Source organism: Sardina pilchardus, chromosome 11 (assembly GCF_963854185.1).
Source record: "Sardina pilchardus chromosome 11, fSarPil1.1, whole genome shotgun sequence".
Classification (NCBI taxonomy): Eukaryota; Metazoa; Chordata; class Actinopteri; order Clupeiformes; family Clupeidae; genus Sardina; species Sardina pilchardus.
Window position 1 is genome coordinate 16,082,593 of NC_085004.1, and position 27,163 is coordinate 16,109,755.

The 27,163-nt window shown below is 43.1% G+C and overlaps 1 protein-coding gene and 1 long non-coding RNA gene across 2 annotated transcripts in view; both read left to right on the top strand.

Moving 5' to 3' along the window:
* Positions 1-34: 34 nt before the first annotated feature.
* LOC134095922 (uncharacterized) lies at positions 35-5,266 on the top strand. The gene is made up of 3 exons (XR_009940650.1): positions 35-249; positions 541-603; positions 4,978-5,266. It is a non-coding gene; the product is annotated as an uncharacterized LOC134095922 (long non-coding RNA).
* Positions 5,267-5,559: 293 nt separating this feature from the next.
* Positions 5,560-27,163, top strand: part of LOC134095921 (neuroplastin-like) — a 41,031-nt gene continuing 19,427 nt past the window's right edge. Inside the window, exons 1-3 of the mRNA XM_062549632.1 lie at positions 5,560-6,127; positions 21,147-21,494; positions 26,547-26,757. Coding sequence (XP_062405616.1) covers positions 6,052-6,127; positions 21,147-21,494; positions 26,547-26,757 — 635 coding nt within the window. The 5' untranslated portion in view covers positions 5,560-6,051. The remainder of the gene's footprint in view (positions 6,128-21,146; positions 21,495-26,546; positions 26,758-27,163) is intronic.

Genomic DNA, 27,163 nt, shown 5'->3' on the forward strand with positions numbered 1-27,163 from the left:
GCAAGTTTGGCGGCGATATATTCAGGTAGAAATGTGCTGTCATCCTGCCCCACCCAGGCATATTAAATATATCCCGCGATACAGGGACGTATAACAAAGCTTTGCCCATTTAAGGAAATCCGGTATCTTGTGATTTTCGTTATGTGAAAATAACTTGGGGAATTTTGAGTTGTCGCACTTGTCAGGCTCTAATGGAGACGAGGTGGTGTGGAGCGCAGGACACTCGCCTGTCCAAACAAGCTGGGGATGGTAAGACACCGATCGACCGTCCATGCTGTAGTAGGCTATTTGTGGAACACCGTGGTCTTCTAGTAGGCTAACTTTGTTAACTGAGCAATACCATGACCCCATCCGCCTGTTGGGGCTTACACAAGCTTATTCAAGTAGTTGCATGTTTGAAAGTTCCATTATGTAGGTCGAAGTTATCGCCTGCTGCCGAAATCCGGAACAAACTCACTGAATGGCATAGGTACTTAAATCGGGTGTTTGTGTAATATCTTTTCAACTGTGTGATCTTAGCTCACTCTCTTCTGTTCACAGGTGTGTTTTTAATTTGTTAAATAGGTGCATGAGATAAGTGCATGAGTAAATGGAAACGTGCAGGTAAGTGCACAGGTGTGAGAACAAGAAAGTAGGCTATCGCCAAATTTCTGCTCTAAAATGTCCTCGCGGACACTGACTGGACAGAGTTATATTACAGTTTAATATATTGTATTATGGCCATTTCCATTGCATCATTACATTGCCATACTTGCAATGTTTGACCATAGTTTAAGCATAATGATCCTAGGATAATATAAAGGTTTGATATGAAATAAATTACAGTAATAATGGGGACTTTGTTGGATCTGAAAACATGGATAACAGTGGCATCTAGTGGCGCGTTGAGGGTATGGCAGAAGTAGAAAGTGGACTTGACAGGATGTCATATACCAATGGTAACCACTTTATTAGATGTGTGTTACATCACACACTGTAATCCATACTCTCATACAGGTGAACCTATCCTTAAACTTGGGAACGTATCTTGATAGCATCTATTACTTTGGGACACACTTTAATTTATTAGGTCTGTAAAAAAGTACTTAATTGTTAAATAATTTACTTTTAATCAGTGTGTTCTTTGCAGAACCTCTGTTGGTGGCTTCATCATATAGATTAAAACTTCACTGAACACATTTGCTTTTGTAATCATATCTTGTCCAGAATGCCCTGAGACTGCGGTTAATTCTGGATCATTGTGTAGTTTTTTACCTTTCCGTTTCGGAGTACTGCAGTAAACACCATTGTGGCGGAGTGGGATAAATAGCATTGGGAGGTGTTCACAAACATCCACCTTCACCCGAGAAAAAAACTCCTAATGTGAACACCACCTTATGCGCCGTGAATACCAAACAAAGAAACAACATTAGTCACATATTACACCTCTGTTTAACAGTATGTTACTCTATTGCAACATCATGTGTGTATTTTTTGGGATACACAGTCAAATCGAGGAGTTATTGATCACTTTCAATGTTAATATTAAAACTTTATTTATTCCATAACAAATAACTATGGGGCTTTCAACTTGTTGTATGCTTTATATCTCAATACAACACATTAACAAACGTAAAAACAGAAAACACAACAGGTTAACAAGATTCCGAGAAAGAAGAGTGGTCTATTGCACAAATGCAAAGAGGCCACATCAATCATCAAAACATCAACAAAGCAAAAATGCCATGCCGAGATGCTTAAGCTCTTAAAAGGTTAGGTCACCCATTAATGAAAAAATATGTTTTTATGCATGTGATTTTTGAACCTCTTTTTGGTCAATCACAAAAGGAGTATCAGCAAGTGACACCAACATAGCTTAACGATTCAACGACACGAATGCTCAGTGACATCATATTTCTGTTGTCTATAATACAGTAAGGCTCTGTTAAAGTAACATTATGCAACAATTTGCCACTTTTTGAAGCATGGTGTCATCAAGCAGCTAATACTGTAAGTATCTTCAAATTCATTTTGATGGTATATGTCATGTGACAGATGAAGCACCTGTCATTCCCATCATCCAGGATATGCACTATGCAGTTCTGTGTCTCAGGCAGAAAACCCCCAGCTTTCACAGCCCAATCTTGCAGACCATATAAAGCCAAAATACACCAGTTAGCATGTTAGAAAGCTTTTGGTGGGACCAATAATGGTCTTTGTGGTGTTTGCAACATTTTGAATTCCTCTAGGCAATTGTTAAGGCCTTGTTAAGTGGAACTTTTTAGCGCTCAGTCAGACCCATATTAGCTGCAGAGCCAAAACTGTGGACATCAGTGCACACAGGAAATGGACACACAGGGAATATGTGTGCAAAAATATAGCAAAAAGTTAGTTGGATTATGATAGCACACTTTGCATTGAAGGGTGTGCCCTGTTGGTGCAAATAAACCCAATATTCTTTGCCATGAAAATAAATAACATATTTCAGTTTGAACTATTCCTTTGAATACCAGCTTATTTTTGTATAGGCAACCAAACTAGAAGTTGTGAGCCATAGATAGAGAAATTCCACTATTCAATGTTCACATACAAAACATGAATACATCAACAAAGTGTATACTGCACTGGCTGACTACAGATTAACTGTAGCTCAGCGAAATCTTTTATAATGTTCCATGTTGCATTTATATTTTGTTCAGTATGATTTTGGTGCAATGCTTGCGTGATTTTCATATAAAACTCATCATCAGCTGACAGCAATACGAATTTTAATGCTATAACAACTAAAAGGTATAAAACAAACGCAAAAGTACTCCCGACGAAAATACTTTGGCCTGTAAAAGTCTATATATTACAAAAAGTTGCTATGAGTTTTTTTTATAAAAAAAATTAAAATGTCCTGCAGACAAATCTGTCAGATATTATGAGGTCATAAAAATGTATATAAAGAATTCCATGAGGAAAAAAAGAACTTATTTACAGGGATGGTGTTTCATAAAGTCCTACGGTAGTAGTCTCCCGCTGTTCAGGCCAAAGCGGAGAGTTGTGCAATGGAGGCTTCAATGTCCACATTCATGACGTCCGCGTCCTTCGTGAACTCAAGCTGCACATCGTCATCTCCGCTACGCCGCTGGAATCCTGTGTGTCCAGCTCCTGTTGGCAGCTCTCTCTAATCACATACACTACTAGTCCCACACAGATGAAAATGAGAAGAGCTATGCCTATAACCTGAAAGTGCGGAAGACAGAGAATAGAGAAGTATTACAATTAGCCCTTGCAGCACACGTTTAGTATTCAATATTATTTTACCCGATAGAGTAAATAGAAAACATGTGATGACAGACTGGGAAAAAAAAATCTCGCGCGCACAGCGGAAATGTACGGCGATGGAGCCATCCAACAATTTGCCCCCAGCCGTTACCTTCACCACGCGTCCTCACCTGAGAAACAACAAATAACTGCTGCGAGCGAAGCATCAGTTCTTGCGGCGTGACGTCGTCCCCGTTCGTGGGTTCACACCATTTTTGCGGAGCAGCTTTGTCAACGATGACAAACCTGCCCTTCCAGTCCGTCATTGCGCACGCAAAGTACTGCCCGTCGAGGAAGAGCAGAATCAGCCACACGATCGCCGGGACGAAGCTGGAGAGAGATATGGTCTTGCGACACCAAGTGTCACATCTGCATCCTTGAATAATCAGCATCAACGTAAAGGCCATTACGGCGGGGATGATGAAGAAAGCTGAGGAAAACACTCCATTCCATTTGGGATTGCAAGGACACTCAAACTCCAGCTCCACCAACTTTTCTAGTCCCATAAGTATGAAACCGAAGGCCACATTTGAAACAAGAGGACTGTTGCTAAGTTCATTCTTCAGTCTTGTAAGCCATTGTTGTCTACTTCCCATACTAAACACACCTCAGAATAATAATAGTTGTAATGGTCAAAATTCCAAAAGAGGGAGCACCGTTGTGAACACATTGGCAAAAGTTTGGTGATGCGTGACTAACTCTGATCCCGGGGAAAGTTTTTTCCCCGCAGGCAAGCTGCCACACTTCCATTCCTATTGGTTTTAAACAAACGAGGGTGTGCCATCGGCCACAGGATTTGTCCAAATAATTGGCTCCCAGAAGGTGGCAGGTGGGGCCTTGATTTAAATGTATATTTCATGGACGTGTTTTAGAGAGGGCAGGAAAGTGGAGGGAAAGTTAGTTTGTTCTTTCATTGGATGATAATAATGGGTCATCTTGTTATCTCTTGTCGACCTGAGCTATTTTAGGAGTTTTTGTTTTATTTGACTTTTTTGTTAAGATATGAAATTAATCATAAAGTGACCATACAGTCAGACAAAGTTATGTTTTAACACCTGAAGCTGAAGACAATAACAAAGTAAGCATAGTGTGGCATCCTTGACATTAAAAGCAGTAACATGTACTTTACTCTAACCGTTTAATCCAAACGTTTGATATTGCATGATAAGGTGTTAGAACACTCTGTGAACTGTCTATATCTGTGTTAGCTGTGTCCACAATTCAAGATGTTATTTCATCAAGGATCATTATTATTATCATCATTATTGCACCTGTAATCATTCCTTATTCATGGGGAATGGAGATGATGACTGCAGAAACATGTTTCATTTATTTTCAGAAAATATTGTCACGTCGTCATTGTGTATCCAAAGTGGAACACATGAAATTGACAACGTAGGCCTATTGGAAACACAAAACACACTGTCAGAGTTGGTGGTGTCAACAATTATGGTGAAATAAAATAAAATAAAATAAAAAGTTAGTTTACAGACAACAGTAATTATTGAATAATTACCAATATCAGCGTGTAGGCTTGACCATGATACGAAATAACCAGTGTTCTGTGATCCAGTGCCATGTAATATGCAGGACAACACTTAGCGACTGTTTTCAGAACTTACTTTTTCTTTGGGTATGTTTTTCAGAATTTTATTATAGGCTGTATAATATAATATAGCTGCCTTGCAGAAACGGGTAACAACTGACCTTCAGAGAATCACCATGCGATGGCGGCAGAATCTCTTATGACAGAGGAGATCCATCGGATTATCGGAGGCCATGTTGGGACCGCAGGTGTCAAGGGCCGACTCATCCATATACTGCAGCTCATGCAGAATAAATGCTTATTTTCCTTGAATAATTGAATTGGAAAAACAGGATGGGATTAATTCATCTGTATAATTTCCATTTGCTATCATAGTAACCATCATAATCATTGCCACTAAAATTGTATTTTTGTTCCTCTGTTAGACACCAATAAACGTCGAATATGCTGAGTGTTAGGATCCTGTTCAGAGAACATATGTTACTTATACTTCATTGTCATTTTGCGTAAGGATTGCAGTGCTTGTTTGAATTACAGCAAATGCTTATAGGCAAATAACCATGCGCCAAAGTGTAGTTAAACTGGACTAACATTAAACGCTTTTGACAGGATTTAATCACCGTCATAGGTTGCCTGGCCGCACAGAGTGCACCTGTCAAATGGTTTAATAAACAATGACTCGTCAACCGTTTATGCCATGAGAAAATAGAAACGGCCCGTTTTTTTTTTTTTTTACCAATCAGTTTATGTATGCGTAATTTCAGTCCGTCGTGGTTTTCTGAGATTTCTAAGCAGCGGTAGACTACAAACAATCCGACTGTTGGTCGTGTGTGGATGTGTTTCGCTGCTGCGCAGTACAACACGCAGCATTGATCCGCCTGAGCCAATGTTGTGGATGCACGCACTGGCATCGAAGGATCGCTACTCTGAAATCCGATGAAGGAGAATACTCCGCCTGTGGCCCTTCATCGGCATCTCACGGCCACTGGGCTTGCAATAAACATTCCAAAGCTGCCTTTGACACCAAAGAATCATCATTGCATTTTTTAAGAACGCTGACGTGATTGACCAGAGGAGACCAAAACCAACCATTACGCATTCCGATTTTTTAATGCCCGCTTGAGGGCTACCTGCAACTGTCATCCTCTATTTCTGCTGTCAATAGCTTTCAACCAGCATCTCTTTTGACCATCGGTTGCCCAGACCGAGACTCAAGAATGCACCTCAATGCAGTGTTGCTGGCGGTGGTCCTTTTTGGAAACTTAATGCTGCAGTACGCCTCAGCTCAAAACGGTAAGAATAAAGATGCCACCGTGGCTAGGACACTCGTTTAGACCACGGATGTCGCTGTGGCTTGTTAATCGTCTTTAGGAATCATGATGGTTTGAGAAGATGTGGCTCGTGAGGGGTCGGCTTGTGGAGGACATGGAAACCATTATTGTATCATTACGTATTTGTTCTGTGATTTCTTTTTTCGCTCTGACGATTTTTAATGGTAGACTTTATGTCAAGCGCAGTTGACAAGCCCGTTAAATGAACTGTGAGGGTTTTACGTTGTGCAACTTACTTACACTACTTAAATATTTCAAGACTCCCCTTTCAATGGATTGCTTATAGACTGCTTACATATTACATCATAACGAATGAATATCAGTGGCACGTCTTAATATCGTTGTGTAGCTTTGTTGAGTCTCCGTGCAAACGTAGCTGTTTTGATATCCAATTTTTGCATTTCGCCTATGTTACCTTGGAATCAAGGGGTCGTGTCCTGGCGTAGGCATGGCTTACAATGGACGCGGACTGCCCTCAGCACTGTGGGGAGGGGGGGGGGGGGGGATGCACGCACGCACGTTCATGTTCTGCGGGACTTCCTTTGCGCGTAATAACTAATGACCTACCCGGCCCTTGCATGTCCGTGCAGCCGACCTCTAGGGGGTTGCGCCATACACACCGTTTGTCTCTTAATTTTACTCTGTGATAGTCAAGACATATTGTCATTAGCATGGGAGTGTTGTTCTGCGAAAAGCAAGTGCATCATCTGCAACTGCAGCAATTACTTGAAAATCAACTACGTACGTGTCGGATCAATCTCAAGATTTTACAAGAAAGGGCAATGTTGTACATATGTCCTGCACATTGTTGCTGATAGACTATTGCAACCTGTTAATATCTTGTCTGAATCGAGGAACAATGACGCGCTATATGCACAGGTGGAATGATACACATGCTTTGTTTGCTCTCCCATATGTTACATGTTTGGATTGGTTTAGAAAGGGTATTTATTGCCTTTGAGCAACAATAGCATCCCATCTAGTCAATCTTCACCATAAGAAACAAGTACATACCGTTACATATATCCTAAAAAATCACAGGTGACAAGCCTCTGTTGAAGCAGAGGTGTGCAACAATTTGCCACTTTTTGAGGTGCTAGATATTTTATAGTTTTGGTATCTTCTTCAAATTAATTTAGTTGGTAGCCTATACATCATTCTGAATGGCAGTTCAACACTTAAGCCACCAATACTGTGCAAATGTAGTAGCCTACATGGTATTGACAATTATATTGCCAAAAAGACACTAGCATACTGGCAAGCTTTCATCAGTGCCGACTGTGCAGTCGTTAGTGTCAAGGTCTTTATATGGTCTTTAGGTACTTCATGTTTGGCAAAAGCTCTTAAGTCTTGCTGTCTTGCAGTAGAGTTCAGTAGTGTTTGCCCACACCCCAGGGAACTTGTGCAATATCTTAAATCCAAATGCATTCCATAACTGTGTAATGGTTCATCTAAGACATGCCTATCACCGGCACTTAGACGCGCTGTACATGATGGATATACTGTAAGACAGCGGTTGATTGCCTTGCCACAGTCATCTCTATTCATCTGCGCCCAGAGACTGAGTTAATGGTGCAGCGACATATACTGTATATGGGAAGGAAGCAACCAGTCTCAGGTCACGTCCGATTTCTTCTCTTATCTTTCTCCTTATGCCTGTAGATTGGCTATGCCCTTCAGATCCTGATCTCAGCTATCACGACAAGAGGAAATTAGACTGTTTCCTGCACTTCATATGCCCTTTTTGGGGATACTATAAACAGGAGTTAGACTTACAAATGGCTTGAACTTAACAAGCTGTAAGTGACCAGGTGGTATCTGTTAATTACATAGTAATGTCAGACTTAGTAATACATTTATTCACATCGGTGTTGCCTAGACATTCATGGCATACACAGCTTTTATTATGGATCATTAGCTACTATGTGTGTTATGTGGTCATATAGAGGTCCGTGTGTAACAGAGGTTTGGAGTATGTAAACATTCATTCCATGTCCCCTTAAGAGACAGGTGCTAGCAGGTGGAATAGTATACTGTACATGGGTGGCCTTCTTGCTAGAATACCAGTCTTTGCATGTGTCAGCATTACAAAGTAGATTGCATTAGCCTACCCTTTGCCGCCATCGTATTTCTTGTCCAAAGGTTGGATACAAGCTAGTAATCATACACACTGTAGTGGCATTATAGGTAGGGGCAGCATACAGTATACCTCACTTCCTTTAGTTCTCATTTACAGAGGCAAGATTGTAAGAACACGAGAGCCACTGATTGCCTGGAACACAGGGAGATGTGATTTGTTGAATTTGACGGACTGCAATGAGTGAATGAGTATTTTCTTAATGAGTGAGTTATTATTTTCTCACTTATTCATTAACCAACTCACTCACTCAGTCACTCAGTCACTCATCACTTATGGACTCTCATTCCCCCACTCTCTCTCTCTCTCTCTCTCTCTCTCTCTCTCTCTCTCTCTCTCTTTGCTGCGCCGCGTGCACACACACACACACACACACACACGCGCAGGACTCTGCTAGATGGAAAGGAATAACAATAATATAATCTGTTACTATTGACTAGCTACTGATTGAATACTGGATGCAAGGTTAAGTTTAGCATCAAAGATGTGTTTGTCCAGATGACAAGTAGTATTAATTGTTGCTTAAAGGGACACTTCACCGATTAGCATTAAGCCTTGTATCTTTAGAAAACCATTCATGTTTTTGAATGGTCGTGCAGCATTCCCTCTGTTTGCCTTGAGATGGGAGAAATATGGATTTCAATGAAACCCATGAATAGGACTTCCTGCTTTCAATGATGTAAAATGATGATTTTTACATCATTGAAAGCAGGAAGTCCAACATTGAAATCCGTATTTCTCCTATCTCAAGGCAAACTGAGGGAATGATGCACGACCATTCAAAAACATGACTGGTTTTCTAAGATATAAAGCTTAATGCTAATCGGAGAAGTGTCCCTTTAATGATAGTGAATTGTAAGAAGGGCCCTTAATATGCGGTGTGCAAGGCATATCTTTCATCATTAGTGCTTTACAGTAAATAGAGTTTTCACATAGATCTATGTTTCTTGAGGTCAAGTACTGTCGGCCCATAAAACTCAGAAAACAATCGTTTTTACCTAGCTCGAGTTGCTACAGCCAGCAGTTACCGGAGCCAGGCAGCTACCAAGCTACAGTCTGAGGACATGTAAATGGTAACTCATGGACATGCCCACAAAGTGTAGCGCTGTAGCTGCCTGGCTGTGTTAGCTGTTGGTTTGAGCAACGTGAGCTAGGTAAAACTGACAGTAGTCGGTGACCTCAAGAAATGGAGATCTATGAAAACTCGCTAGATTTCTCCTTTAATATGGAGCACATTAGTAAGGCTCTGCTGTTAGTTTGGCCTTTGTGGGCTCATTCTTGCCACATCGGATGTTCGGAAATTCCAACTTCTGATAGAGGAAAAACGACGAACGCAAAGTCGGGTCAGATTTCTTGCTCGGAGTGTTGTGCCTTAAGGTATCCGACTTGAAGTCACTATCATATTCTCCAACCAGGATTGCCTCCCTTGCAACAAACACAAGATACGAACCTCACTCTCATTACAAATAGGCAAGGTAATTTATCCCTAAATTAATACTACAGATAGAAACACTTGCCCGAGACATTTTCCTTGCTCAAACTATATTAAGCAGTTCTAATAACTTATTTATGTGTCTGATATTTGCTTTCCGAGTTGATTTCATGAGCACACTTTTTTCGGAGGTCAGGATTTTTAAAGTCTGGTCCTCCGAGTTTACGGTCGGCATGAAGGCAGTATTTTGAGAGTCGGACCACATGCTTTGAGGGGTGCAGCCATGGAGTCGGCTGCCGAATGTGCTAAGCCCTCTATTGTTTGGCAAAGCCCAACAGTACACATTCCAAGCTGTCCTCTGAGTCCTGCAGGCTTTGTCCAAAGCCATGCCCAGCTAGTAGCCACTGGTCTTCACAGACAGCACAGTGGACCTGGCGTCAGAACCATCTGTGACGTTCTGTCAATCTTCGAATCAGGTGGTGTTGAGCAGTATTTTACAAATCTCTAAGTGGCTTGAGATACAGGGAGGGTACAGCAGTGACATTCACCATATTGTGAGAGACATGTGGTGGTATCTGGAATTATTTCCGCTTTGCACCCCTCTGGGTGATGGACAGGGTTAGCGAAGGGAGTGATGCTTTAGCAGTCTTTAGCTCAGATAGTCTACAGTTTGACCCTGGCTAGATTTGGTCATCACAGAAAGAAGGTCTTGGGCCATGTTATATTGGACGTTATGGACAGCATTTGCTAACCATCTCAAAAGTCAAAAGCTACAAAAATGCCATCTAATCATCAACCAGTTCATGTGAACAGTTTAAGACAGATGAGTGACACTTGACCCGTCGGATGCTTCTCTTATGATGTGTCAGGTAGATTGTCGCCATTGCTCAAATTTCCATTCCTATTTTTGAGGCGGCCTGACTGACAGATTTCCAAATGTGTAGCTCCGTTCATTTTATGCCATACATTCTATCCCATTCTGTCAGCTGCCTGTCGTTAGTCATGTGCAATTGTTGCGTCACTTGTCGTGTGTGTTGGCCTTAAGGTAGCGGCCATATTGTGTCAGGACCCCAGCGAAAGCGGGCCGTGGAAAATGATTATTCAGAGTGTGCTCCCCCAACAGGCCGAGGCCACAGGGCGCTCACTCTGCCTGATAGTGGCAGAACTGTAAATAGCAGTGGGCTGCTCTGCCGTGCCGTGCGTTTCTATTTTTAGCATGTGACACACACACACACACACACACACACACACACACACACATGCACACACACAGAGCACAGAATGTTGGCTTTAATGTCCTTTTGTGAAAGTGAGTCCATTAACAGTTAATGGCTCATACGAATGGCCTCCCCCTGCTCTTCTACGTATGGCATGGTGATAGATTCCTACGCAAAGGGGTGTGGGGTGTGTGTGTGTGTGTTTTTTTTTTGGGGGGGGGGGGGGGGGGATGAATATAGGAAGGGAAAGAAAAGCCAACTGTTTTCTCCTCTCCCTGCATACCAAACAGCTGGGAATCGTCCAACCTGACGAAGTCCCATATGGAGCACCATCGTGTCAGGTCCTCCTCCTCCTCCTTCTCCGGAGCCTGAGAGTGCCGCTCTGCTCCGCTCTGCTCTTCTCGAGCCCCGAGTCCTCCACAGCGTTCCGAGAATAGCTCCTCCGCGTCTTCTTCTCGGCTTGCTGCTCGTCGTCTCCGAGCGCAGCTGCCTCCTCCTCTGCCCACATCCGCGTTGAAATGTGACAGACATCCACTCGATATGCCAACCTGCAACTTGAACTGAGTCATTTCTCACTGACTGGCACAGTAGGGAGGGAGACGAATCCCGACACTCAGTGAAGGAAATTTAGTCTTAAGAAAATATAGGAGACAGTCCCAGAATGTAAGGGGAGGAAAAAGCAGGTCTCCTATCCTGTGCGGCTTCAGTAGAGAGCAAAATAAGAAGCACAGTTGATTGATGTTAGCTGCAGCCTCACTTGTCACAGGTGCAGTTATTCTCAGGGCTGCGTCGGGGTGGTTCATTTTTCAGTGCGGGATTGTAGCCACAGGTAAAAGATCAGTTCGCTCTTTAGCACAATGTAGCATTTTTTTCAAATGCATGTTTTTATCCCCTGCAGTGGCCAGTTAGAAAGAGTGCCAGCTCATTGTCTTGAAATAGACTTGGTTCCTATGTGATATAATGTCGTGAAGACATATTATGTTGCCTGAAGGCTGTGAAATTGCCCTGTCAAGGGAACTCAAAGATTTGTTTGCATTTACATGAAACTATTGACTTGATTGTTTGAAGATCAGATTGTTGGGAATTTGATTTTAATATAATAATAATAATAATAATAATAATAATAATGAGCTTTATTTCTATAGCTCCTTTCATACACCGTGTGCTTTACATTTGGAACATTTAACACAATAATAATAATAATAATAATAATAATAATAATGATAATAATAACAATGGTAATAATACATTTTTAAGCTAACGCAGCACGTTGTTGTACATACTTCATTCCATTCATGCCATTGTCTGAAGTGATCATCAAGCAATGAAACGAATGTGCCTGCCCCTTCCCGTTGCCGTATTCCGTGTGGTCCTAGGTACAGTAGATTAATGGAAATAGGACTACCCCTCATGGTTTTCAGCGGCCTTGCCATGGCATGATGGCAGTGCCATTAGGCCGAGGGGGCATCATCCTCACCTCACCCTCATATCACACCCACCCAGTGATGAATGAGGGGGTAATATTTGCCCATGAAGTAGGCTTAGTGCAGCTGATCCTGTGAATAGGTCTGTTGAGATTTTAATCTCATTAAGCGGCCAGCTCTCTCCTCCGTGACCTGCGTGATGACGGTGTCAAAGTCACATATTAAATGTGCACGGCACCCCTTGGTTAGCTGAACACACTCTCCACACCTGAGGTATTCCTTCCCAATGTCTGGTTCAACCATGAGAGTTGAGGTTAACTAATGCAGACATATTCAAACAGAGAGGATCTGTTAAGAATCTCTCTGAATAGAAGGGGCGGGACTTAGATGAGTGAGTGATGAATGACACAATACCTGAGCATCTATCTATCTATCTATCTATCTATATATCTATAGTATCTGTCTATCTACTGTATCTATCTATCTATCTACAGTATCTATCTATCTATCTATCTATCTATCTATCGCAACATCTTTACAGCTGTAATAGTTCCCTGTAATAGTGAAGTGGCACTTGACTCAGTGTAGTGCTCTCTATTGACAAGCTTGTGTGATATCGGTGTGTGTGTGTGTGTGTGTGTGTGTGTGCACTTCCTGTAATGCTAGTAGCTCGTTCAGCAGGAAGGCTGGGGCATATTTAGCTCTCCTTCTGTCCCTGCCTAGCCCTCTCTGGCTGCGGATGTTGTCATGTTAAGTGGGTATTAGATGTCTGTAGTGTTATTACAATAAGTATCATAACTTGTTACAGAGAACGACGTGTCTTCCAGCCTCGACTGCTCTTTGCACGACTGGTATGCAAATGTGCTGCTTAAGTTTTAAAATATGTGCATTTATGAGGATAACCCCAAGTGACAAGGACATCCCCGTTTACCGCATACACACACCCGTGCTCCAAGCAATTCACCTACGTTAAGCTCTCACACACAGACACACACAGACACATACACACTCACACACACTCACATTATAGCCTTCAATCCCCTTCACAATTGGCAAGTATCCAAATGTGCTGAGGAAATCACCCACAGTACAACTCTCTCAAGCAGACACACACACACACACACACACACACACACACACACACGCACACACGCACACACACAGCCTTCAGTCTCCCCAGTAAACTGGCAAGTATCCATACATTCACAGGAAATCACCTACACTCTCTCTCTCTTTCAGTCTCTTCTCCCTCTCTCTTTCTTCCTCTTTCTCTCTCTATTTGCACCACACACACCCACAAACACATTCACATGCACACACACACACACACACACACAATTATTTCCACAATCAAATAGCAAATAGGAAATATCCATTATTTCCAGAGGAATTCACCTAAAGTATCCCCCTCCTCTCTCTCACACTCTCTCTCTCTCAGTTACACACACACACACACACACACACACACACACACACACACACACCCCTCCCCGAAGTGTGGGGTCTGGTGGGACCAGGCTGGTGTCTCTGGTTTTGGCTGCTGGGCTCCTGGTCCCTGTTGGCTGGCAGTGGAGGGGCCGATCTTCTGGATGATGAATGCCGTGTTCCCGGATCCCGGGGGGAGTCCCCGTGTCCTCATCTCTGTGGTGGGAACGCACCCGGGACCTCGGCTAGAGGATGACATGGCTGATCCACTTCCCCAGACTAGCACAGACACACATTGGGCTGGCGGCACAACTTGGGATGACATTAGAGTGTCTGTGTTCTTGCTTAGAGTTGAGATCACGATTCTCCCTCGTGATTTTATGTATTTGTTGATTGCAGATAGCCTCGAATAGGAAACAACAGAAATGTAGTTATCCCTAAATAATGTGGCAGAATTGCTGTCATTTTAAAATAACATTGCATATAGGTGTGGATTGAGATTGTGATTTTAATCAATTCTTTATTTATCACAGACACTAGTACAATGTCCATAGCAGAGTATAAAAAACAGACAGAATAAATAATTAAAAAAAAACAAGAAGACAAAGAGACAAAAACAAAAACAAAAAAACAACAACAATAAAACAAGACAGACAAAACCATCAAGACAACAATACAACAAGCCATCAAGACACAAGACAAAACCACCCATCAAACATATAGGCTTTCTCTCCATAAGCTTTAATAAGATTCATTGTGCAATTGTGCCCTGATGGATACTAAGCCATGTTGTTTTATATAAATGACTATGCAAAATAAATGAAAGGTATATAATGTAAAAAACGAACAGATAACTTATAGGTTGGCAACTGATAGGACAGGTAGATATGTAAATGAGCTTAGTAGCAGATGCAATATCTTGGCAAGAAAGACTCAACCATATAAGATGGTTCTCAAAGTTATGGCTGGGTTATGATAAATTATGGATCTCAGTAGTGTCTCTGAGCTAGAACTCCTGTTCCAATATACTTCCTGTTCCAAATATTCTACCAGCATCCCTTGGGTCTGCAGAGGGGAAGTCCTCTGATGGTTGATACCTGCTGCATTTGAGAATCTCATTCTCTCAAAGCCCTAATCTGGGTTTACTCCTAATAGTGTCCCCTTCCACCCCTTACCCTGTGTAGCCATTGGTCACGTGCTGATAGTAGTAGGGTGTTATCTCTGATTAGAGGGAATCTGATTTGTTGGGAATGGAGATAAGCATGTGATAGAGGGGTGGTAGAGAGAAAGAGAAGGGGAGGGAGAGAGTAGGTTGCTGTGTGAGGAGGGATGATATTGGCGTCTTATTCTCTGTGGAAAAAAAGGAGAGACATTCTCGACTGCCTTTCAGAAAGAGATGAGAGGAGGAGGAGGAAGTGCTTAGATGTGTGCTGTGCTGCTGATACTCAGTCGGCTTTTAGTCCGTTTGGAGGAACGTGGAGGTTAAGGCCAGGGTTGCCACACCTACATTCTCTCTCTCTCTCTCACACACACACACACACACACACACACACACACACACAGATAGGCAGATAGATAGACAGGGCCTTCAAGTTGCCCTGGAGGCCGGTCTGATTTATTAGAATCTCAGAGGTTCAAATTTGGCATGAGATGAGACAGAGTAAAACAGGGAAATACTATTTTCATCTCCTCACAAAAGCCAGAATCAGAGATCATATGGCTCTTGGTCCGTTTCTTTGTCCACTCTCCTTCTCTCTTCCTTTCCTCTCTTTGCATCTCTCTATCTTTCTCTATCACCTCTTTTTCTTCACTCCATTCTTCTCCCCTCTCTTGCTCAGTCTTTCTCTCTTTGACCCTCCATCTCTCCCCATCTTCTTTATTCGGTTTCTTTCTCAGTCCCTGTCTCTCTCTCTCTCTCTCTCTCCCTCTCTCTCTCTCTCTCTCTCTTTCTCACACTGCAACCATTGTTATGCTTTTGACAGAGCCTCATGAATAACATTCTAAAAATTAATGGGCTGAGGCTCTGGAGAAGCCATCGAGCCAGTAAAGTGAAAACACCCATGGCAGGGTTTCATTAAAGAGCGCCGGCGTTCTCTTATTATAGTTGGAGAACATCCAGACATTTGCAGTCAAATAGATAGAAATGATAAGTTCTCAAACGCCCCTTATGTCACTAAGCATTAGCACAACATCATGGACGACAAATTGTTCAAAAAAAATGCTAAGGTATCACTCAAGGGTACTACACCTCGAGCAAAACCATTACAGGAGTCGGGCCTGCTTGTTTATTTACTTGAAGGGCGCAGCCATCTTTTATGTGTGTGTGTGTGTGTGTGTGTATGTATGTGTGTGTGTGTTGGACTTGATGAAGCATTGTTGTTTGTGCCGGAGGTTTCGGGCAGCAGCATGGCTCAGGCAATGTGACTTGAAGGGCAGGGACAGCACTGCTTGCATGCATGGCAGACCGTATGTAAAACTGGGTCAGCTATTTTTTACCCAGTCTTCCCGGAGTGTTGTTTTAAATTATTTATTTAATAGAGCTCTTACCTGTATGTTTCCTCTTACATGACTGCGAGTTTCCTTAAAAAGGAGCCCATTTTGAAACTTCTTGAGAGCGCAGGCAGGCAGACAGAAGTGTTAAAACAAAAGCCAAGCTGCTGATAGCAGGCTGTGTTGCTCGGGCTCGGCCAAACCTCTGCATTCCTAGGGCTGGAGCCCAGGCCAGAGAAAAGCTACTGATTACTAACAGACATTTGATGGAATTCCGGAAAAAATTGGCTCTGCTACTGCGGTTGGTTGGTCCGGTTTAATAACAAGTGTGAATGAAAGTATCTCTTTCGTTTAGGAAATCTGATCTGAATTTTCCCATGCGCACATCTCATTATTCATCGTCATTATTTTTGTTAGCTTCATCTGCTACTCGACAACTGTGCTAACTGCTAACCTTCCAGGAACCGTAGCTGTGATTGCGATTACGTTCCTACTTACTTCTCAGGGAAGCCTCCCTGTAGCCCTGGCTGTCGCAGCATGGATGACACGCTGTAATTTCCCCCCTCAGTTCTGACGGGCTCTCACAGCCTGCCTGCCAGCGACTGCTGCTTAATTTCGGGCAGGTGTTTCTCCTCCTCTGCTCCGCGGAGCCTCTGCTGGCCGGTTGAGAGGATGCGGTGCCTCCTCTGCCCTGCCTCTTCCTGGCCTTCAGGGAGGACACCAGAGTATAGCCGGGGGCCTAAAGGACATCAATCATTCATTTCCGCCTCTTGTTATATACACAGACTCAGATTTCAAATGCAGCAGTAAAACATATTAGTGATAGCATGCTGCCTTATGATACTGAAGCAGTTGACTTATTGGTCCCTGCATGGATTTGGCATCAAGAAACGTATTATTATTATTAGTAGTAGTATTGCTATTATTATTATTGTTATTATCTTGTTTTCGTTGTGATATGAGCGTATTTTTCCACAAGTGTCCTCCTGAGAGACAACTAGCGTAGCTATACACACCTATAGTTTGCTGAATGTCAGCAGTTCTCGGCAGGCGTTTTGGTGTGTTGTGTTGTGTTGTGTTGCCTTGGCCAGAGGCCCTGGGCCGAGTTGCATTGCGGCTCGAACAGCCTGGGTTAGAGTCTCTGGGCTCCTCACTGTGGAGTCTTGGCACGCCGCTTTTGCCTGGCCAGGATGCCGGGGAGCTGAACATTCTGTTTCCTCTCCTTACACATGGCCACACCTAGGAGGGAGAGAAAGAGAGGAGAGAAAGAGAGAGAGAGAGAGAGAGAGGAGGGAGAGAAAGAGAGAGGAGGAGAAAGAGGAGGAGAGGATATCAATAGACAGAAGAGAAGGGATAGAGAGAGATACAGGTGGAAAGAATAGAAGCAGATGAGTGTCTGAGTGTTTGCTGTGTGTCTGAGTATGTGTCTGTGTGTCTGTCTGAGTGTTTACTAATACCTATGTAATGTCTGAGTGTGTGTGTGTGTGTGTGTGTGTGTGTGCACGCACGCACGCACGCACGCACGCACGCCTGTGTGTCAGAGTGTTTGTGTGTGTATGTATTTTTGTCTCTCTCTCTCTCTCTCCCTGTGTGTGTGTGTGTGTGTGTGTGTGTGTGCGTGAGTGTGTGAAAGAGACTATGCAGACTAACTCCCAGAGAGGGTAGCCTATCAGCACGTCTCCATGGCGTAGCAGGTGATTGGCTATCAGGTTGACTTCATTGAGAGGCCAAGCTGAATCTTCTGTGCTCTTTTGGCTCATTGATTTTGACACGGTGACAGGATCTGCCACAGAGAGCGACAGAAGCACCAGGCTGAGGGAGGGAGGGAGGGAGAGAGAGAGAGAGAGAGAGAGAGAGAGAGAAAGAGAGATGGGCAGATAGAGAAGCTGAAAGGATAGAGGAACAGGAAGGAGAAATGAAGGAATGACCTTTCAGATTTCAGCAGAGGACCCTTTTTTCGCTGCCAAATATAGTGGCAGCATCCAAATTTGCACATTTGAACCACTCAACCCAGTCATTGGCAGTCTGAGATTTGCTTGGGCTTTGTCTAGAAAGTGCAGCTGCAGACATTGATTGAGAATATTTTACAGGTCGTTTAGGTTTGATTTGTGATAAGTCATAGCCCACCCTTGCACACTAAATGATTAGGACCACTTATGGTTATTTAGCATTGTTGTGTTGTTACTTATCAATATTTATATTTATATTTATGACATATCTAGTATATTCTTGACGTGTGAATCTCTGCTTCTGGCACAGTTACTTATCACAACTTAATCTCAACATTAACCTGTCAACGCCACACATCTCCTCACCAGGTAGTGAATCTGTCTCTTTTTATTAGTTGTGTGGTGTGGCACTGTTATTAGGTGGGTGACAGTTTAACAGCGTCTCCCCAATCAAGGGACAGAGCAGCAGGCAAGCTGAGCACAGTGAATTGCTTGTAGTGTGTCAGAGTGGCCAGGCCGAAGGTGTTGCCAGAAACACACACACACACACACACACAACACACATACACACACACACAGACACACAGACACACACACACACATATTCAAAAGGCATTGTGAGTCACGGAGCAGGAGAAGGCCATTTGAGTCAAGGGAACAGACAGCCAGCACTGGAGGCATTATTCAGACATGTTTTTCATAATGCTCACAAACTTCTGCCTGTTTCACAAGGTCAGTGTCGAGCTATTACGCTGGGCTCGCATCAAGGGGATCGGGAATTACTTAGGGCAAAACAACACAATATTAACACAATGCCGGAGCCATGATACGACTGTAATGTCATTTGCAAAGATTTGCAATGCGCTTCAAATTGCAGTGCAATGTACCGTAGCATATTTAATCAATAAACCTTGCCACTTTTGTATCCTCAATGTACAATACCCTCTAAATAGTTTATAGACTTACAAATGGCATATTTATGTTTAAAGACTTATAGGTGACATATTGTACATGATTAAAGCAACTGATTTTGTCCCTCGGTAGGCACTCTATAGATTTTTGTTTCAAGCTAGTAGGAACCAGTGGCCCATGTGACATGAAAGACATATCCTCTAATAGTTTAGCTTTGCATCGAAAAGAGATTGATAGAAGTAAACCAAAGGGGAAACGAGTAGCTGTTTTCTAGCTGCACTCAGTCGACCTCTGAAGGTACTGTAGCTCTACGGTGCTGTCTGTTGACAAACAGTTTGGTTGCTATGGTGTACCAATCCCAGCTTGCTGTTGTCGTCATTGTCCCAAAGGATCATGGGACTACATGTACATGAACCACAAGGCAACTCCTAGACACCATTGAGAGATCCAGCCCTTGCATTTAATCAGTCCATGTGTCCATCATAAGAACTTATCATGTAGTACATTGGCAAGTGGTATGTTTGGATACAGACCTAGATAATTGATCTCCGTATTTGTCTGTTATGAGTCCAGACCGGATGTGGAACATGTATTTTGGCGAGGATAGTTGTGTGCATGTGTTCTGAAGTGTGGATGAAAAGACACCATCAGTTCCTCCAGTGGCTCTAACTAGGACAGTAAGTTTTGTAGACTCTTGATATAATTCATTCTCAGGCTGAAGTGAAAATCTACTATATGAGGGTACTGTATGTGTGCACGTCATTATTATTTGACTAAGACCCTTGAGACCTTGAAAAAAAGTCTATACTTTCATGGATGAAATTGTGTGCTTCCACTTTTTAAAACGGGTTTAATTCTTTCTTCAGACTAATAGACTAATTATCACTTCAGTGACGTCCCAGCCTTGGCGATTTTAATTGTTTCATTTTGATCTGATGATAGAATGATGTAGGCAATCACAAATACACACACACACACACACTCACACTTAGCTTGGACTCACAATGGGAAACGTTTCCAACATCAGCATGGTGACAGACGTAGACTTGAAACCTTTGAAATCATTGGTTCCGCCTAACATTAACTAATACATACTACATTGATCATGGATTCCTAATGTTACTTTCTACTTCACTCAAACTTCACAAACTGACAATAAACAGCATCAATAGTCAGTAAACATAGGCCTACCTTTGCTACGACCGTTTACCACAGCAGCTTCCGCATCATCCTCTTTCGTCACTGGTTGGCCCTGTTAGTGAATTATGGTGTTCCAAACTAGTAATCTAGGTGGGCATTGCCAGGCTAACACACACACACACACACACACACATACAAAACATAGAAAGGCTAGTGAGAACAAGGCATCCCTGTCGCCACTTCAAGCCGCTGCGGAATGGCCAGGTGCTGCTAATAAACGTATATTTCCTGACTCAGGGAAGGGCTTCAAGGTCATATGAGATCACTTGGATTTCCCTCAGGATTGCCAATGGTGTAGTAGCGGCCCGGGGGTTGACCTGGGGTTGCCAGTTTGTTTATGAGCACCGCTGAGGGACTGTCGGCAGTGGATGGCACTGTGCTGGGTTGTCTTTTTTACGTTGTTTTTGTTTATTTCGGGGGCCATTAATCTGTATCTCATTAGCACATGTCCAGTCTCCTACTCCTCTTCAGCCTGGGCCTCTCTTCTCACCTCAAACGGCTTCTTTTTCTCTCATCACACGTTTTCCGTCATATTTTTAGCGGCCTGCTTCTCTTTTAGCATTTGTTTGCTATTTTTAATCATCTTTTGTTCTTTTTTTTCCAATTCCTCCTTCCGACTTGCTCCTTTTCTTTACCTCCGTCTCTTCTCTGCCCGCTTCCTACATCCCTTGGCCTATCCGTCCTTCTCTCCTTCCTAACCCTTCTTCTACCCTTCTTCTACCCTTCCCTCCTTCTTCTCATTGCTCCTTCTCTCCCCTCTCCCCCTCCCCCCCCCCCAACCTTTTTCTCCTTTAGCTGGGTTTGTGAAGTCGCCCATGTCTGAAACTAAGCTGACAGGGGACGTGTTTGAGCTGTACTGCGACGTGGTGGGCAACCCCACGCCGGAGATCCAGTGGTGGTACGCCGAGATCAACCGCGCCGACTCCTTCAAACAGCTGTGGGGCGGCGCGCGCAAGAAACGCGTCACCATCAACACGGCCTACGGGGCCAACGGCGTGAGCGTGCTCGGCATCAACCTGCTGAAGATGGAGGACTCCGGGACCTACGAGTGCCGGGCCAGCAACGACCCGCGGCGCAACGAACCCCGACAAAACCCGGCCATGACCTGGATCCGGGCCCAGGCCACCATAACCGTCCTGCAGAGTGAGTGGATCTATGTCCTGTACTGCCTAGATGGTCACACAAGAAATTAAAATCAAAAAGCAATTCTTAAAACTAACTAAACTGTTACCACCTACCTCAAACGACTCCCAACTCTCCCACAGCCCTGCCTTCACACAGCTGCATACAATGTTTAACCACACAGAATTGTCCACACAACCCCCTGCTGTGTTGGTTTCTTGTACTGTGCAAAATTGAATGAGGCAAAACACAAATCCACAAACTCTAATTCATTTTCTGTCCATTTTCGATATTAGTTTTATTGACAATTGTGACAAGAACAGCTGTGCACTTGACATATTTTGAGGTCTTTTTGTATATTGCCTTTTTTCTTGTGATATTTTTTTCAGAATTGTTTTGACTGTGATATGATCCTACTGTAGCCGTCGTGTCCCCCTTCCCAGAATTCCCAGAAACTGACGATTCACTGAATGCAGTAAACATTCAGATGCCCTTTGCTAACCTCTCCCTCCCCAACAAAAAAAAACTCCTTCCTGGATGACCACAAACCCAGTCTTTGTTTGCCTCTCTACTTCTCTCTCTCTCCCCTACTTCATCCCTGGCTGTTCTTTACTTCCTCTGTGGCTTTCTGTCTCACGTGTCTTACAAAAAAAAAACAACAACAACAACAACAGTTTGTGTTTGTTCTGTTTGTTTGCCCTCCTTATTTTTATTTTATTTGACATGTTCTTTTTGAGCGTCTCTTCCTAAAGAGAACATTTTGTCATGTCATGTGGCTTTTACTTCAAAGCCTAGTCTTGCAAAGCCTGCTGCCCTGTAGGCCTTTTAGAGGCTGTTGGCTCTCCTGGTGCTTTGAAGGTGTGTTGTGGTATTTTATTTGTATTGTTTATTTTTCTGTTTATTTATATTTAGTTATGTCTGTGCTCTATGTCCTGCTGAAGGATTGAGAGGGAAGCGTGAGAAGAAGACACAAGGAAGGGTCATTCAGTTTACCAACAGTACCTCTGTGTAAACAAGTAAACAACAACAACCACAAATAAAACAGCATACTGTCAAATGAAAAACCAAAACATTGCCCCCTATTAATACTGCAAGCTGTCTCAGCTTTCTCCTCTGTGGTGTGTTACTGATAAGACGGTGACCTCGTGGGGCAGACATTTGTTTTTGTCTGTGGTGCAGCAGTACTGAGGGAGGGTCTCTTGACCGGCTCCCTCACGTTTAACCTTGTGCCTTCTCTTGCATCTTACATGTATAGTAGTGCATCAGTAATGACATTATATATATATTATACATATATATACATACATGAACACATACATATATACATACGTTCTCTCTTTATTTCTCTTCTTGCAAATCCTCAAGCAGAGTTATCATGTCAGCGTGGATCCCTGTCATGGTCTGCAGCCTTGCCATTATGGCCAGCGATTTTGAGGGATGTTTTTGGCCATAGATAGACTCATTATACTGATTTGATTTGATTTGATTTATTTATTTAAACTCAAGGAACCATCATGCTGGCTGTCTGCAAGGATAGGTCAAGTGCTTTGCTTATGACCATTCCATTTTTTTGCCATTTTTAACACCAACTAAATTGCGTCTTAAATGTGGCACTATTTGCAGCATACTTCCCTAAATGGATGTAACCATGTCAACCTGGCCGCTACATTAGTCTACCTGTCTTGTGGGAAGATTCACTCACATCTTAATGCTTAAGATATAAATAATATTCTGAATTGGGGCATGGCTGCCCTTAGTTATCAGAGCTTAGTGAGGGGTCATCTTTGTTTCATGGTCATTTTTATACCACCTACAGTAGTAATCATGCATGACTACAGATTAGTTTTTCATGGACAAAGATAAATGAAAACCCTAAGGAAAGGAAAATCCTTTGAACATCCAACATATTTTGTCATTACTGAGATTCAGTGTTCCCATATGATATATACATGTAATACACGCAGTATGACATGCTTTCATGGTATATGCGTAACATCACATGTATATAACAGGCTATACATGCGGAGAAAAAACACCCAGACTGGAATGTATAGTTTGTCGTCTGACGAGAATGTTCTGACATGTGGTATTGTTGTAGCCTGTAGCAGTAGTTTTAAATGTAGGAGTGTTATTGTGCTCAAATATGCCTTTGCACTTTGTATCAAGTTCTGCTAACACAGACTGCTGCTTGCAATTTGTATGCATTTTGAGATTCAGTGTCTGGTGTTTAGAATGATGAATTGATGTGTGTCTCAATCTATCTGTTAATGGAAGGAACGTCTGTCTGTGTGTCACTCTGTCTGTCTGTCTATCTATCTATCTATACTGCACGGGCCTGATTCTACATCATCGCCAATTTAACATGATCTACCTGCAGCAATGTAACTGGGCAACAAGTTTCTTGGAAAACATTGTTTGTACGGGCACTGCACTAGTAATAATAATGTGCTTAAACACACAATTATGTCACCTAAGCTTTTGAAGACCAGTTCTGTCCACAGGTAGCGTTCGATGCCTTGTACCATGATGCTGATATGACACTTCCGTTTGATCTGTTTAAAGAGACAAAAAAAGCAAGAAAATCAAACAAGTAAATGTGTTACTGGTTGTCGGGTATACAAAAGACTGCCTGTGCCACTGACCAGATGGGTCAAGAGCCAAAAAAAAAAAAAAACGGAGAAAAGGCGGAGAGAAAAAAAAAGAAAAAAGTCCGGCGGAAACGGATATGGCATCACTAATTCACCGATTCCTGCCTCTCTTCCATTTCTAAGCAGGTGTCCTCCAAATGACCTTGCAGAGATGCTGAGTACACACACCTCGGAGCACACCGCTGTGCCTTTCAAGCTGTTGTTCAAATGCACATTTCTGAATGAATGCATTCATTTTGTGCATTTATCAATATATTAATGTGTGTGTGTGTTTGTGTGTGTGTGTGTGTGTGTGTGTGTGTGTGTGTGTGTGTGTAGGCAAGAGAGAGAGGAAGCGGGAACATTTCAGATTGAGAGAGTGACAGGAAATGTGAGTGAAAGGCATAGAGAAAGGAAGAAAGAGAGAGGAAGAGGGAGGGAGCAAGAGAGAGAGAGAGACAAAGAGAGGGAGAGGGAGAAAGAGAGAGAGAGAGAGACAGAGAGAGGGAGAGATTGGACAGGGGAGTGTGTGGGCAGAGAGGCCTACACACTGATGAACTTACGGAGGTGGGAGTGCAAGTTGTGCCGCCGCTTAAGTGGAAAGGCAGATGCAGAGAGAGAAGCAGAGAGAGGAATAGAAGCGAGGGAAGAGGTAGGAGGAATGGAAACGAGATGTTATGGAAAAAAGGCATTATAGGCACAGAAAGACAGCGCGGGAGGCGAAAGGGTAAACCGAGAGATAAGAGAATAGAGAGAGGAGAGATAGAGATCAGGAGATCGGGAGAGAGACAGAGAGCGCAAAAAAGATGAAGAGAGAGGAATTCCCTTTGACCACTGGACACATCACTGCAGGGGAAGGTGCTGTGAATGCAAACAGAAATCACTCCCAGTCCAGCAAACACACACACACACACACACACACACACACACACACACACACAGACACACACACACACACTGCCCCCTACACTCAAACATAGCAAACCATGGAGGGCTTACTGTACCAGTCAATAGGCAGATTAAGATGCTCCGCCTCCCCTGTTCCTTCCTGCTGCGTTTCCATGGTTTCGGCCACGGTTCCGCCCTCAGGCAGGGTGGGAGGAGCTCTCCGCTGAGCCTTACGACCAGCAGGCATATTCTTGCTGTGTGAATGCCCTTCACCACAGACCCCTCGTATCATACCAGAATAAAGGAGAATTGTGCTTCCAAGCATGCCTCATGCACTCTCTCTTTCTCTTTCGCTCTCTCTCTCTCTCTCTCTCCCTCTCTCTCTCTCTGTGTGTGTGTGTGTGTGTGTATGTTCCTCAGCCGTAGGGCCAACACTGGTGTCCTTGTTTATTTCAGTCAGATTCAGTCGGCGTGTTCCACTTTTATCTCTGGTGCTGTTAAATGGTTGTGTGTGTGTGTGTGTGTGTGTGTGTGTCTAATGTGTGTATCTTGCCCAGAGACCTCTTTAATGTGAGGACCGACAGGATGTCCTTTTCCTTGAAGTGTAACATTTAAAGTATATGCATGTGTTCTGCACTTTGCATGCTCATGCTAATTAGATGTAGCTCGGTGCCTCAAATCCGAGATCCCTCCCATGATCTGTAGTGCCTCATCTGCTCATTGATTCAGAAAGGTTTGTAAGTGCCCATTTTGGAGGAAAATAATGTATTGGAAAGGCATTTCAATTGTTTTTTTTTGTGGTGTAGAGCTGTGATAATCGCAATGAAAGATACAGGTGAAGTAATTTTGTATATTTACAGATCCATGTCCAATGCTCACGCATCAGAGCGGGACATTTCTCTTGCTTCATAATGTGGCAGAAATGAATTTGCGTGTAAAGGAAACTAATGATGCACATAGCCCAGGCTCTACCTGAAGCTCTACCAGGGGCACATAATCCAGTGTCCTCAAGCCTTCTCTCTTTGAAGCGTTTAGTAATGGATATACACTACCTCTCAAACAGCATTGCAGGTGTATTTCAAAAACATCTGTACACAGTTTGTATGTGTTAGTGTTTTTCTTCTATTTTTTCACAGTTAATTCAGGTGTTTTATTTCCATAAAGGTAAGTGTCAGCATGGATTCATAAAAATGAAATTGAATCCTTTTCTATTACTGCATGATGACAAGCGTCAAATTGCTATGGAGTCAAGCACAACACAAGACAATGTTTGAGCCACAGTAACATAGTATTGCTCTGTTTGTAAACCATTTCCTGTGACCATCAAAAAGCATTTTGAGTTGAATGGTTACCTATGCTTTTTTATCGTTAAACTCATATCTATCTTTGCGAGGATGTTTGTGTGCTTAACTACATTTTTGAACCATGCAGGTTATAAGGAGCACCAGACACTGGGGAGATGAATTCAGAGAAAGCTTCTCAGTGATTCCCTTGCTGGTTCCAACTAACCACGCCTTCTCCCCTCCACCCCTCCCTTCCATTCCCCTTGCTTTTGCAGAGCCCAAGATCAATGCCTCTGACCAGGTGGTCCTGCCCACGCCACCCCCGTCTCAGCACGGGATGCCACCCCCCCCTCTGCCGCCAGTCATCCTGTATTGCAACCTGACCACGGCCCACCAGGCCCAACATGCCCAACGCCAGAGCTTCTGGATGAAGAACGGAGTGGAGATCGATTACACAAGGAAGGAAACGATCTACACAGAACATAAGTGAGCAGGCCCATGTCTGTCTATCTGTGTGTCTGTCTGTCTGTCTGTCTCAGTAACAAACCTCACAGTGGCAAAGCAAGCTGTGCTCTTGCAAGGTGACAATCTAGAACTTTTGAAGGCTTCTGGCTTATCTTTATCAGAGACGGTTGAGGATCTTTGTGTTTATGAAATAATCATAGTGCTCTCTAATGAAACAGTCCAATGAATGGCTCTCTGTAATATCACTTTGAAACAGAAAGCCTAAATGGCTCAGGGATTTTTAGTAAGGGAATATTAAGTAGACTCGATGGCCACACAGGCTACCAAGAAATTAAAGAGATCATGAAGAGACACTTGGCATAACAAGGGCAAATTCAATAACCGTAGAGGCGTGTTTCCAGACTCAAGAGAAAATTAAATGTCGTTT